The sequence below is a fragment of the Cheilinus undulatus genome, linkage group 3 (assembly GCF_018320785.1).
Source record: "Cheilinus undulatus linkage group 3, ASM1832078v1, whole genome shotgun sequence".
NCBI classification, from domain to species: Eukaryota; Metazoa; Chordata; class Actinopteri; order Labriformes; family Labridae; genus Cheilinus; species Cheilinus undulatus.
In genome coordinates, this window is record NC_054867.1 from 24,624,991 (window position 1) to 24,640,651 (window position 15,661).

Sequence of the window (15,661 nt, forward strand, 5' to 3'; positions counted from 1 at the left end):
CATTTACAATAACAAATAACATCAAAAAATGAGCCAAAAAATCATAAATCAAGAAACAAACCCTAAATAATAATCAATGAAAATCAGTAAATCCAAACTCAAATCACATGATTATATAAAAACTCCTGGAATACATATTTAAACCTCTCCTGTGAAAAAAAAGAAAAAAAAAAAACAATGATTAAAAAGTAGTTACTGTAAACTATCATGGACGACATCTTTTTCAGTTGAAAAAGTAATGACGTGATCCAGGCTATGTGACATTTGACTCATCCATCTTCAAAGACTGGTATTTCTCAACAAAGATTTTACAGTAGAGGCTGTTTCAGCCATCAGTCCTTTGTAAGTCCTGTGGTATAAAAGTGCAGGTACATAGAGACATTTTTTATCATTTTATTTTTCACAGATTTTAATCTAAAACACAGTTTACAGTGCATGAAAGTGTTTCAAACTGTGTACTAATGGGTATTTTTAGGCTCACAGATCTTTTATAAGTGTGACACGTGTTTGGCAAAGTTTTTAAAAGTGTTTCATGTACAGCGCTTAATTGTTGCATGTTTATCAGCCTTAAGCCTGGCTCATGCAGGTGGTTACTCCTGAGGAGTGATCTTGACTCCCTTTTAAAGGTGTAATAGTGAGACCCCGATATGATGTTGCTGTACTGAAATTTATTTTTTTGCACAGGCATGTGAACCTTTCTTGTCGTTTTTTTTTTTTTTTTTTTTTTTTTTTACAGGCATGAATTTTTTTTTAATTTCACATTAAGTGTCCGAATGTTCATGTGAACTGGTAAATTATTTTTGTTTACTGTTGAACTACTTTTGAGTAGCAAATATGTATCAAAGGAGCTTTATGGCTAGAAATGTTTGTCTGATTCATCAAGGTTTTATATGTCAGTGTAAGGTGCTTCACAAATCAACATCCCCCTCCTTATCAACAAATCCAGAGCACAGTTATACAAAAAGAGAGGCTCAAATATCTGAAAGCATTTTGATGATATTCTGTCCTTCAGAAAATATTTGCCAAAATACAAACTCACACAAATTGCTTTCATCATGGATAAAATACTCAACAAAGAACAAATATTCAAATTGTATCTTCTATAAAATCTCAAAAAACTGATAAATGGCAGGTGATAGGTTTAATTGTTTATGTAATGATTTTTTTTTTAACATTAGTGCCATTTGAAGCATCTTTTAACAAATACTACCTTATTTTGTCTTGTCTCAACTTATCTTAATGCCTTAAACCAGGGGTGTCAAACTCAACCACAGCAGGGGCCGGGTTCTAGATTCAAGACTAACCTGATGGCCTAACAGGGTCACTTTTTTAACCATAAACTGTCCACCTCATTTTCACCAGAAATTATATATATATATATATATATATATATATATATATATATATATATATATATATATAAATATATATAAATATATATATGTGTGTGTGTGTGTGTGTATATATAGCACTGATGATTAACAATTTTGACATTTAAAAAGATAAAAAGATAAGTTTAAAGGCTCACAAAATGAGAAAAGTAAATGTAGTAGTTCAAACAGGTCAAAACATGAAAGTGAAATTGAAAAATAATGTTTTTAATGGCAAATATATTACAAAGAAGTCAAAATTGTGATTTTAAAAGGTCAAAATAAGAAATAAAATTTGTAATCATGAAAATAAAAGTCAAAATATGATTCAAAACTTTAAATTGAGAGTCTACAAGGTCAAACTATGGGATTATGAAGTCAAAGTCTGGAGTTGAAAATATGAGTTAAAGTACTAAATAATTGGTTAAAAAGGTCAAAATATCACTTAAAAATTAGAATTATGAATCTTAAAGCTCAAAATATTATATGAGAAGTCAAAATTATGAGTTGAAATACTAAAAGTATGAAGTTAAAAGTTAAAATGAGTCCTAACTGTGAGATGCAAAATTGAAAATGTTAAATTAAAACACAAATTAGTTTCTTTTCCCACATTCCTGACTTTTTATCTAAATATTTGTTCTCCTTACTTTTTCTGATTTAACAAGGATATCTTAAATCATCAAGGATACGTTCATATTTTTATACTTGAGGAAATCTGCCGACCTCATACTGATGGGCCAGTTAAAACAGAAATATGAGATCATCTTGCGGGCCTGATTTAACTGTTCCACAGGCCGGATATGGCCCCCGGGCCTTGAGTTTGGCACCTGTGCCTTAAACAATGGGAGTAGACTGAAATGATTTTCATATACTTATTTACAACTTATCCAAATTGTAGCTCTTTCCCATTTTCACATCATTCTGCTGTTAATGTGTTCAAACACATATTGACTTTTTAATTTTTTTTAATGTCCCTTGGGGTTTGAGTTGGCAATAAACACTGCATTTTAACATGCAAACCAAATGACAGATTTTTTTTTTTTTTTTTTTGTGGATATAGTACTTTATTTATATTTACGAATTAAAACAACAACAGCAACAGTTGGTTGGACAGTTCAGACAGAATAAACCCCTCCTCCTTTCACCTACCCATACACATCCATGGGGTTAACAAAACAAGACGAGAGCAGACACATACACAAATAAAATAAAATAAAATTAAATAAAATAATGATAATAATAACAATAAAGGACAAAGGTGAGACTTTCGATGAGTCTCCTCCAGGACAGTAAAACTACATCAAATCCGGGTCTATATGAAAATTGAGAGTGTCCATGTGATCAATGTATGGCTTCCATATCCTGACAAATTGTTTGCATTTTTTGCTTAGACTGTAAGTTATCTTCTCCAGTGGGATACATTTATTCATTTCTGAGAACCATTTTGACAGGGATAAAGTACAGTCAGATTTCCAGGTTAACGCTACACATTTTCTTGCAACTACAAGTGCAACCTTGCTAAATTTTGCTGAATTACTGTTAAGATTGGGATGGGTGAAATTACCGAGCACGCATATCTCAGGATCAAGTGGAAAAGGAAACCCTATGATAGAAGACATGGTATCACACAAATCCTTCCAAAAGTTTTTAAGTTTAATACATAGCCATGTAGCGTGTAGAAAAGTACCTTCTGTGATGCCACATCTAAAACGCTTTTCAGATGCAAATTTGTTGTATGTGTAGTAGAGCTGGTGAAGATAATAGTAGTAGTGAGTTGTTCTGAACCTTGAGTTGATGGTTGCACACACACTATCTTTGCATAGGTCTTGCCACAACAACTCATCTATTTTTATGTTTAGATCTGATTCCCAGATCCCAGATGACTGATATTTATTTCAACCCATTCATAAAAATAGGGTGAACTCAGGTATATTTGGACATCTGGTAAACTAGGGCAGCTTAAGAAAGCAGCATAGTATTTCTGCTCTGAACAGCACGGGTCGAGGCAACACGCGCTCAGACTTTCCTTAGGAAGTATATGACCAAAGACGCATAACAAAACATGACATTACATGGGTTGCATCAAACAGGAGGGTGGCCCCAAAAAGTAGGAGAAATTACATCCTTTAGCTTGATTTTGATACAAGGGTATACATTTTGAATGTATAATTTATTGTAGATATACAGTGCTTAACAAATTTATTAGACCACCTGTCATATTTGTACTCAGAGACCATCCAGCATCATGAAGTGCTTTAATGCGGACTCTTTCATTTTTAGTCAGCTCTCCACGTTTTACCATTTTGAACAGGAATGAGGGATTTCAAACTGAATTCACCCAAATTTGAGCCGGCTCACTGGGCTTCTCTGAGAAGTTAGAAATTAAACAAGCATAACATTCAACCACTAAAACTCATTTTTCTGTTCAGGAATGCAAGTAAATAACTATAATTTGACATATTAATCAAGAAATATTAATGTGCTTTACTTGTTTTTTTTTCTGTTTTTTTGTAAATCAGTAAATTTGAAAATTCATGGATAACAATAATATATTTTAGCATTAAAAATATCATTTAGGTTAAAGAGCTTCTACATATTGGTGTGTTAACCATTGCAGAAACATAAAAAAGGATTTTGGTAATTACCAATGCTGTTAATTTAGGGCAGCTGTGGCGTAAACCTTACTTTGGGTGGTGGTCTAATAAATTTTTTAAGCACTGCATATGATGTGATAGTTTACTGAAATAAAGATCGAATTGAAAGGGTGGTTATTTTTTTTTTTAAATCAAGATATTTTATAGGTGATAATTTGGGACAACATGTTTCAGGTAATTCGGGACTGTGTTAAAAATGCAAATAGAGTAATATGCAACACTAGTTTATTTCCACAGCTTAGTCAAAAAGAGGAACATATTTACCCGCACAAAACCACAGCGATGCAGTGACCCCATACCTGCTGTTTGTGGCCATGCTGTCCACTAGATGGCGCACCAGACCCCAACAAACCCAGATTTTGGGACATGGGACAGGGGGTACACAGAGTAGTCAAGGTGTAGGCATTTATTCAAGCCTTTATTTGTTCAATCAATTTCTGAATTAGTTCAATGTCCTGTTTCTGTCCAGAAATGTCTACATTATCTCAAGGTACATTCAAACGGGTCAATTAAATCTTTTTGGTGTAATTTTCTATCACTATTTGGTCCTTATTCCGTTTACTTTTTTTTTTTTTTTAGATCATTTTCATTTGGCCATCATTGTCATGAGTTTTATGATACGCTTCTGTATATACATAGAGAGATGTGGGACGTTGCTCGTAGCCTTCAGAACAGCTCACCTTCTGTTGTTTGACATTGTTTTTACCCGTTGTCGCTCTACTTTTCTCCGCGCATTTTTATATGTAGGAAACTACTTTGAGAGCTGAGCCTAATTAAAACGTACCATTTCATATCTGGGTTGCATTCCCCGCAATGGTCATGTTCAGCAAGAGAAATGTATCATAGTCTGAGAAAGCAGCACCTTGAAATAACTTGATTAATGTTACCCTGAGAACAGCAACGTTGTGTTGGAGGATAGTCTGTGGGCTGGAGGGAGACAGCTAATCATTTAGAGGAACTGTTTACCTGTTGGCTGCCACTCGTGTGCTGATTGGTTCGTCAGCCCTCCTGGTCCCGCCTCTTGGTGACATCAGGGGGAGCGCTGCTGCTGGTGTGGTTGCCAAGTACAGATTCCGGTGAAAGCGCTCCGAGTTTGAGAGACAGACGAACTGACGGATACAAGACACAGACACTGGACCTTATCGACCACTACATTTCAGGTAGGACTGAATCCCGACACACTGGTAGGAAACGGAACTTTTTATTCTGCAAAATAGACATGCTCGGGCTCTGAACCAACGTTTTGCTTCTGTACGTTAATGGTCGCTTTGACATATGTTCACACTTTGGTTATTGAGGTGTCTGGTTGGGGGAAACGAATTATAAAGGTCTGTTTACGTTAATAGTATTGGTTGTTTAACTACAGGGTGAAACTAAAGTTGTCATCGCGTTATGCAGAAGTAAAACCTCATAAGACAGGCATATAACTGAGGCCCCTGTGATAGAACGACAAGGTAATGGCCACATCTCTATCTGTGTGCTCAGAAGCCCGTAAGCAGGCTGCTTTTAATCAATATAGTGAAACCGACAGAAGTTGAGAAGATGGTCTGACCTTGTAGCCTACACATAACCCCACGCTTAGAGAGCCCCGTCAGTGTTTTGGTCATCTCTACGCTACAAATGGCGGGAAGGTTTTCTCAGTAAACACGAAAAGATGCGAATTTTCCATTCCATAAATATGTTCTTTTTTTATCCTTCCTTTTCTTATTCCTTCCTCTTTTCTGTAACTCTCCCCCTTTTCTCCCTCTCTGCCTCACTTACACAAGAACACACTTGCAGACATGCACACTCGTCCTCGCGCTCCTCTGTCAATGAGATGATGTAAGGAGAACTTAGTCTCCTTATCAATTAATAAGCCCACTTTGAGAAGAGATTTGTTGTGCGTCATTGACACCAGCTGGCCAATCAGACGGTTAGTAAATCTCTGTTTGCCCGTCGGCCAATAGGTGCAGATCAGCTGATTGATAGGGGGGCATGCAGTTTTGGACGGATTAACAGGGTAGTTTTCTGATTCCTTGACAAGATAATATGTTAAGAAACTAACAAGAAAATGACCAGTAAATCATAAACTGCTTCTTCACAGCTTCCTGTAAGAATCTGCTTTTAAATAGCTTTCAGGAAAATGTGTTCCCCCACCATTGCAACAGTTCAGTTCAATTCCATGAATCTCTGTTATTTCATGTGCTAAATGTGTGAATTGAGTTTTGCTGTGATGCCAGCAGAACAATATTTTGATGTGCTCATTGTACTTTGTCTAGTAGCAGAGTTTTTGGGTTCCCTTAAAAACCTATTTAAAGAGACAAGCCATTAAGGTAGATAATAACTAATGCTGAAAGGTAGAAAAGAGGTTAATGTCCATTATTTTGTTTGACATTTGATTCAAATCAAATTTCTTCTGCCTGCAACTCTAACAGCAAAAACAGACCGGACATGTAGACAAGCTTGACCCTCTAAAGACCCTGAAAGTAACAGGAATATCAAATTATTTTAAAACAATCTGACTTCCTGCATAGTGAATCTGCTTAAATGGGACTTAAGCCTAGCCTCTGGCAAGGCTTAAGTCTGTGTCATTATTACTTGGCAGCAGAATTCCTCACAGTATGAAGCTTGAATGACAACCTTAAATGAACTAGGTAGCACTTTTGGAGCCTCTTGGATCAGACATAACAAGTGTTTTTTTTTTTTTTCCAGAAATGCATTCAGTTTGGTTCATTTTATGTTAAACATCATATATGTGGTTTACTGTAACATTTGTCTGACTTTGTGTGTGTTGATTTGTGTCTTGCTGAAGTTTTCACACCATTGCAAATTATATTTCACGCTTAGACACCCTAACTATATGTCATTTGTCCCGTTTAACTCTTGTCGTGTGTATGTATGTTTCTGTGTGTTTCTTCTGTCCACTGCACATCACAGGAATGGGAAACCAGTGAGTACAGCGTCTCTGTTCTGTGTTTAACAAGGGTTAATGCTGCATGTCACGTACTATACTGCAGGAATGTGATGGTCATGGTAGAGTGTTTCTCCCTAACTCAAGCTTCTTCAATCCTCTTGCTTCTTGCGTTTCATGTATTTTGTTTGTTTTTTTTTCCCCAGAAGCTTATCGTTATCTTTTGAAGTCATGTCATAAGTGGACATGATCTGACTGTCTTTGCCCTCGACATGCTCACCTGCATGTGACTCTCCTCTGTAATCCCTCATTTGAAAACTTGCCCCCATCTGCCCCTGCGTTCCTAAACTTGAACCTCGATCTGCTTTTTTTTTGCCAGTTTGAAAAACAGCCCCTTCTTGCTCAATTTTGGAAATACCATTGAAAGCTCCCATACATGAAATGTGTATGTTAAAATGTGATGGGAAGATAGAGCCAGATGTTTGTGAAATCAAAATGTCATAAAGGACATTTTGGTGCATGTTGGTATTTCACAGGTAGCTTAATGTGAAGTTCTTAGATGATCAGTGAGTGACAAGAAAATGTGCTGCATTCACAGGTCTAATGACTTTAATGTTTAAATGACTGATGTTGAGTATCACCCATTCTCAGTGCATGCATTACCATGAACCTCCATGAATTTCCATATGAGCACGATGAGATGCTACAAACAAGCACCATGTGAGGGCTGTTTTTACACTTTGTTTCAGCATCAGTGTGCTAAAAACAGGCCATACTCACGGTTATTTTTAACCTAGATGCTACTTCTCTGAACAAGACAAATGATATTTCCTGTCTACATAAAGCTGGTCAAGAAAGGTTATTGTTGTTTCACTTGATCTTTTTTGATCCATCTTTTCTGTCCATCAGTTCAAGTTTAGTTTTGTGATATGATTTCAACCTTTAATTGCTCGTTGTCAGCAGACATTCAGCTTTGTCCCTTCCCTCTTCTCCTCTCTTTAGTAGGGGTGGGCAAAAAATCGATACAGCATAGTTTCGCGATATTTTGCCTTGCAGTATATCGTATTGTATCGTCCACCAAGTATCAGTTTTTTCAAATTAATTGCTAATATAACTGAAGTCTATGATAATGGAAAATAAAATCAATTGTTTGGACAATTGTTTGTCCAGTAAGGTCAGCAGAGGTGACAGTAATAAAGCAGGAGAAAATTAGAGGAGCACCAGGGGAAGGACATGAGGAATGCAAGCAGGGCACAAATGAGATGGACATGACACATGAGGTTTGCAAGAAGTGCTACATGAAAACAAAATACTGCAGAAATACGACAAACATGAGGGCAAGGCTTGTATAGATTACAATATATCGCAACATATGGTATTGCAATATTCACTGCATTGCAATGTATTGCAAATGTTTAAAATTGTGATAATATCGAACTGTGACCCAAGAATCGTGATAATATTGTATCGGGGGGCCACTAGCGATTCCCACCCCTACTGTTTAGACAACAAAATCACGTGAGCCTTCTGGCCTGAGCCAATCATTCATGTCTATATTGCAGAACGGCTTCTGCTGCATTCAAACTGGATGTTGGCTTATTTTGGCTTCCAAAACATTTAAGACAGTACACACTTAGACAAGAGTCTTAATAATTTGAAATGTGTTCACTGGAAAGCCCCTTGAGATGCAGCATCATTTTCAAGGGGGACCAAGAACAATTGCAAGATATGGCATGCCAGAGTGTGAAACTCAGACAACACAAATCTGTGAGCTAAGCTAAACATCATAGTGATAGCATTATAGCTAACGGCTAAAGTGAAATGAGTGAGTGACTGACTGAAACGAGGCTACTGCTGGTCTCTACTTGTTCAGCCATAATGGGCTATGTGCATGAACTGCTTCCGCATTTGGCATTAGACCGCTCCCACTCTTCCAGTCGGGAGAAGAGAAAGGCGTATGATGGCAAATTCGTTGCGGTTTACTTGCTGTTTGCATGAGTTACCTGAGCTGACTGTCAGTGACAAGTTAAATTTAGCTGAAGATGTACATTGCAGCATGCAGCAACGATGTCCAGAGGTGCTTTTAACCTGTTTTTGAAACATCATTTTAGCATGTTTGGATGCCAAGCGATGATAATAAAGTAAACACAAACAACAATCGAAACAAAAAAACCAACAAAGCAGACAAATTAAGGCAGTATAGGAGGGTTTTAGATTCTGTTTTGGCTTAGCACGTATCGTTGTGAAGCGGCCTTATTTTCCACCAGAAATACGCCACCCCCTGCCATGCATAGAGCCCATTACAAAGTCTGTACTTTGTTTTATTTGTAAGGACCTGTGCTATCTTAGTGTCATTAAGAATGGCGGCTTCCATAAAATGATTAAAACATTGTAGCCTGTTAGGTCATGCCCTCCCCACAACACAGTCCACCAGTCCTTAAAGCTGGGCATGAGGATCAGCGTGTCTCATAGTGTCCCTCCACAAATGCCTTGATATTAAAGGTAAGCATACAAAAGATATAAAGATATAGATATATTATACATAAAACAGATTTAACACTTGCTCTGTACTGATTTATTTGTTTACCTTTTCTTTCAAAAAAATCCTGCAAGCATTTTCATCACAGCAAATGAAGAAAATCCTCATCTTCAGATTGCACAAAGATATTTATAATGTCAGATGATGCTAACCTTGCAAAGCAGATGGATACGCCCGTTTTCCTGTATCTCACTGGCGAATCCATCTTGCAAAGCTCCGGTCTGAACCGTTTGGGCCAGGTTAGAAAGTGACAGAACCAATCAGCGTCAACAGGCAGTACTTTCGGGAGTGGTGGAGTCATGACGTAAGCAAGCAGCGACAAGAGGCCGGTGTAACTGTGGCGGAAGACATTAGCGTGATTGAGTTGTGTACTCACATGTCTACAGTCGCTATGGTTCACGTTATGCAGTTCTTTTTGGAGTTTACTCCTCGGTAGCGACTACGACGTCACGTGTTTTGTTGCTCTGATTGGCCTGTAAAGATGTGACAAACAGAACGTTCATCCAAGCACCCTTTGAGTTTTTTTTTTAAAGGCTCTGCCCTTTCCCAAACACTGTCTATGGGAGGTTTTTCAGATGGATGTGCTTTTTCCTAAGAAAGGACCCAAGAGAGAAGGAAAAAATGACACACTGTTGTAGAAAATCAACATAGATTTTAATTGTTTCACTGATAAAACTTTTAAAAAGGCCTATGCTTTTCTTATCAAAGACCTCTGTATAAACTACTTAATAATTGCTATAGCATGGTTTTTGTGATATATTTTTTGGGGACCAATGTGCTACAGAGTACAGGTCAAGGTTCTCTCTACAAAATTCTTCTTTGGTCCAAAAACTATGGTGTTTATTCTTTTTCATTGTTCCCATGTAGAGCATGGCCTACTCAGTATTATTTTTCAATAAAAACACCAGGGTGAAAACATCATGCTCTGTAATGGATCCTCAATTTCCAGAGAAAGAGACTGGTGTCAAGTTAAAGATGTGGTCAGTACTAGAGTTACAGTCTGCTGTGTATTGTTTGTTTGTCCACTAGTTATTAGACTTGAGAAACAGAGGCTAAAACTACTGATTTTTCAACACAGCTTTTACACATAATTTCACTGGACTTCCTCTTTACTGCTTCCCCAGAGCAGATTACTTTGCATGCTGCTTTTTTCCATCCCTAATTTAGCAATACTTCCTTTTCCCTTAGCTACTTTAAATGGTGTGCAAAACTGAATGAAGGAAATGATGGATATTTTAATTATTTCCAGTAAGCTTCTTTGTATGATTTGGTAATGGTATGTAAATGATCAGATGTTTTCACAAGGTTGTGCCTTAAACCAGATATAAATAACTTTTAAGCCATAAAAAAGCATTTGTGTATTAAAACACCGCCTCATTTTTGTCAAACAGAAGTATCCAGGGTTTGACTGTACGTCTGCTGTATTAGGTCACTGCTTCTTGTGTGTAATATGTTCTTCTAATCAATATTCAGTAGCCATGAACTCTTTAGCATCTGCCTGTCATTACACACTGAGGTATTTCAGACACCCTCAGATACCATGGCTTCTCCTTTTTGGTTTCCATAACAACAGGTATGAAGCAGACTTGTGACATTAGTGATGGCAGAAAGAAGACTACAGGTTTGTGTGTGTGTTAATACTGGCTAGTTGGTGCACATGTGCATAAATCAGTGCTGCTAGAAGAGGCCATGTCCTACTAACATTTATTTTAAGATAACAATGGTGTTCAGCACTTCCTCTATCGCTTAATGCCCCATAAAATTCAGCATATATATTGATTAATCTGTCCCAAAAGGGAGATAATTAAGCAGTGTGATTGCATTGTCTTTAATAAAACAGCTCTTGTACAGTTCATAACAATATGCTACATTATCTCATACAGACAGATTGTGAAGTTTCCAGACAGCAGCAGGGACAGAGGAGGAGGAGGGAGGCATGCTGATATGAACAGAGCTATTTTAGTCCTTCAGGTCCTGAGTTATGGGCACTTTCATGGTTTAGATGGAGATAGCTGCAGATGTAGGATCCTCTTTATGGTGAAGACAATCATCTCTATTTTTACTCCTGCTGAAATAAAAACAACCAAACACTGTAAATCACATTTTCTGTCTTTTTCTCTGGGCAGGATTGCACATCATACCCTGGCTCAATATTTAATTTGGCTCAGGTGGTGAAGCTTATTTTTATCACGTCACTAAAGCTCAGTTAAGTCACGCAAATGTCACACATGAGCTGACGGTTCATAGACTGATAAGCAAATGAATTATGGTTCTGTGACAGTGCGCCTTTCTGACAGATCTAAAAGTTTTTCAAAGTGAGCACCAGGGAAAACCTTTGCCACGTTGTCAGCCTTAGTTACGTGACCAGCGCCTGCAGACTAGCACATAACCAGTGCTTTTAAGCATGTCTGACAGCTCTGCTGTAGCATGAGAATTGGAACCCCTGTCTTTGTTTCTTAACTGAACTTAAAGTTTACTTATTAACCTGGAAGATACGACTTTTAACCCACTCTACCATGAATTCTACTTTTGTTGATCATAAAGATACACCAACAAGACATGACTATTGATAACTGTTGCTCATGAAGAATAGAAATTCTGTACATCGTGGGCAGTTGTTCCACACTATATATGGCAGGATGAACCTTCAGAGAAACCCTAATGTTACTGCAGCTACTCTGACTGATACTGAAATACTCTGCAGTGCTAATGTGAACTCACATGTTTTACATTTAAGTGGACCAAATGCAACCTGAGCCTGCACCTTTATTATGCAATCTGTATTGTGTGTGTTAATTGTTTACGGGAAGAAACAGGGTTTACTGCATTCTTTAGTCACATAAGATGCATGTAACTTCCTCTGTGACAAGCAAAACACATTTTGCAGCAGTTTGTCAGCATGTTACAGTTTCTACAGGCTGTTTGTGAAATGTTCACTGCTTACTGAGATAGAGAGATAAAGATATTCTTTTTCACATGAGGACATTTCCAAAAGTACTCATGATTGATGATAAAATATTAACAGCATAATAATAGAACAGTGGTCACAAAGCGACAGCAGTGTGATCTACCCCTTAATATTAATTTGTTTTTCTTTACACGGTGTAAATTTAATGTATTTAGAATGTTCTCTGTGTTAAAATTGTGCTTTACAAAAACTGATTAATTTGAAGGGGCAGTTTGTAAAATTGGAAATTTTAGCAGCATCTAACGGATTGGTATTGGTATAACAGATGCTTTATTCTAGTGGTTACAGAGGCACCCTGTGGAATTTAAAAAGTGTGTAGCCTGTCTTATTTGGCCTCGCCAGTTGTAGCATGTAGTAGAAGCATGCAAGATGCCAAAGTCCAAGATAATGGAGTATAGAAGGGACTCTCCCTGAGTATGAATAAAAGGCTTATTCTAAGGTCATGTAAATAAACCTCTTTTTATTTATTTAGCTGATTATACACTTACTTATATAGGCCTATTTATAACTATCATGTTTCATTTTTACCAAGTTTGTTCAAGTAAATGCTATTGGAGTAAATATTACACACTTTAAGTATTTTCCTTACCTATATTAATATGAGATGACAATTTTGTTACAGTGGACATGTCCCACAGTGGATTTCATAATGTAGGTCAAAAGTAGTGCTGGGAATTGATGAAAAAAAATCAAGTCAATCACACAAATATGCTGTGATTATTCATAATTAATCTATAATTCCAACATTAACTTGCATTTTGGTTTGAAATAAAAGAAGTACAAGTATGGTGAACTAACCTATAGTTTTTTTAACGTCTCAGCCTAGTTGAAACTTCAGTCCTTTAAACACACTTTAAAAGTTTAGGCATAAGGATGAAAAAAGAAAAAGATTTAAGCTGCTGCAGGTCTGCTGGTCCTGCCGAAAACTCCACAAACATATTCATGCATACGACTGATACTTACATAAATCAGTTGTAAATGTTGGCAGAAATGTCAATATCCGTGCATACTGATAATTAATCTAAGCTAATAACTGCTGATAATATTACACGTCCCTAGTTACTATTCTTAATATCCCATTTAAAGAATCAGTAAATAGCACTGTGGGCAGTTCTTCATTTACTGCAGGTGAGTGAAGGAGGAAGCTAAACTGTTGGTAATAAGCATTTCCTTCTTTCTCTTCTTTCTTCCTCAGCATTGTTTTTGACCGTAACAACAAGAAGATGCCTCTTGGTGATGACTGCCATGCCTGGAAAAAGAAGACCACGGATGTAAGGGATCATTATGACTTCAAAGAGGTCCTGGGAACGTAAGTGTGCCGGTGCCAGCAGAGAAAATCATCCTTGTGTTTCAGCTTTGTGTTGATGACTTCTTTACACACTAGAAAGCACATGGACTTTACCTTAAGTAAAAGGTGTGTGCTTATACACTTTTAACAGGGTATCAAATACTTCAGCATTGCTGTGTTGGGGTCTGATACTATGGATTGTGTTTTTGGATTATCAAGTTTTTGTCACAGAAGTTATAGCTGCATGATGACTGGGCACAACGATGAAACTAGCCTTATGACAAGGTTTCTGTTTGCTCTGTTGGAGTGCCATTACTCAGGTGTATTTATCCAGTGCTGCTTTAGTCAATATTATTTAAACAGGCTTTATGCCTTATTGGACATAGCATGCTTTAATTTAGTCAAGAATATTGAAAGCATGAAAAGGATGTGGCCTGCTATTTCTAAGTGTATTTCTAAGGGCTTATTCTGCTCCTTTATCTATTTCCTTGCTTCAAAAATGTAATAAAACAGCAGGCTGGAGGGCATAGAAGAGTTTCTTTAATACAGATCAGGTGATGCAGTGAATTCAGTATTTGTTTTGGTATGAATCATTACTTAATCCACTCTTTAAAACAACAGAGAAAGTTGCTGTGTGCAGGTAAACATTTGTTCAGTGAACCATTTGGAGTACAGGAGGTGTCTGCAGGATGTGACCTGAACACTATTACAGATCTAGCGACATGTTTGTTTGGGCAGAAGTCCAAACAACCTTTCTCTTGATAGTGAAAAGGTTGTTTTCCCTCAAGTAAACTGTAGGGGTGTGCAGTGTTTCAGTCAAATCTGGTTTAAAGTAAGAGAGTAGTAAAGGTTCTGTGATAGAATATATATTTGAGGCTCGCTATATCTTCTTATTTTTACAATGTGTCACAAACAATCATGTAGAGAGGTCAATAACCCTGCATGTGCATGACTGTTCAGAGCTTTAGAAATCACCTCTTAAGGAAATGCAGTTGCAATTTAACAGCTCCAATACATTTACAGCTGCCATAAAAAGCTATGATGTGAAGTCGAGACCTTTGACACAACATGATCATCACAAAGATTGAAACAGCCTGGCTGCTGGATAAGAGTTCATCAGATTTTAGAGCTGCAACGGGGATCCTGTAACTTTCAAGGCTCTCTCAAAGGACTCTAAAAGACGTCATACTACTAGACTAAACATTAAATGATAAACATTAAACATTAGATGATTAATAATTTCATAGAGAGCCACAAATTTGTCTCGGTGTGTGATGTAACTTGGCCCGTTTCATGACATCAGAAGCATCAGCAGTACTTTTGAAGAGAGGCCTTAAAGAATACTGTAGGGCTATTGTGTCCTGACTTCTGTCAGATGTCCAGTACTTTTTTGTTTGCTTCATTTTTTTTGTAGTGGAATTTTTTTTTAAACCTCTTAACTTGTAAGAATAATGTGTACAAATTTGTTTAAGTCTGAGCGTGTTTGTCTATTGTGTGGATGAGTGTCAAACATTTGTCTCAAATGGGCATGCAGTGGAGTTTCTCCTGTTATCCATCCTCATATGCAACACCTGATCAACTCTTGGACCCTTGTCTCTTCCCATAGTCCAGACTGCCCTCAGAGTGTCCAGCTGTTAAACATCACTTTTAATCCTAGTAGTCATTGTTACTTGAGGGCCTGCCGTCATAAAACAGGATGTGTATTCAGGGTGTGCCACTTTTTACACACACCCACATCCTTGTTGGTCTGGGCTTAAGTTGTGTGAACATCTTGTGAATCCAGCATAAAACCTAAGTTTGTTTTGCAAGTTCATGAAACCAGGGATACTCTTTGGGCACTGAGGCAGAGATCGTCAGATAAAACTGTACTCACATGATGAAATGACTCAAAACCTTAAGAAACATTAACACAATTAAAAACATTAATATAAAGTTAGATGTAGCAGCAGGAT

At 37.2% G+C, this 15,661-nt stretch overlaps 1 protein-coding gene across 2 annotated transcripts in view; it reads left to right on the forward strand.

Annotated features, from left to right (window-relative positions):
• The first annotated feature begins 5,083 nt into the window (after positions 1 to 5,083).
• camk1b (calcium/calmodulin-dependent protein kinase Ib) overlaps positions 5,084 to 15,661 on the forward strand; it is a 53,274-nt gene continuing 42,696 nt past the window's right edge. For both annotated transcript variants that reach the window (XM_041783687.1, XM_041783688.1), the window contains exons 1-2: positions 5,084 to 5,184; positions 13,617 to 13,730. In XM_041783687.1, the coding sequence (XP_041639621.1) occupies positions 13,645 to 13,730 (86 nt within the window). In that variant the 5' untranslated portion in view covers positions 5,084 to 5,184; positions 13,617 to 13,644. The remainder of the gene's footprint in view (positions 5,185 to 13,616; positions 13,731 to 15,661) is intronic.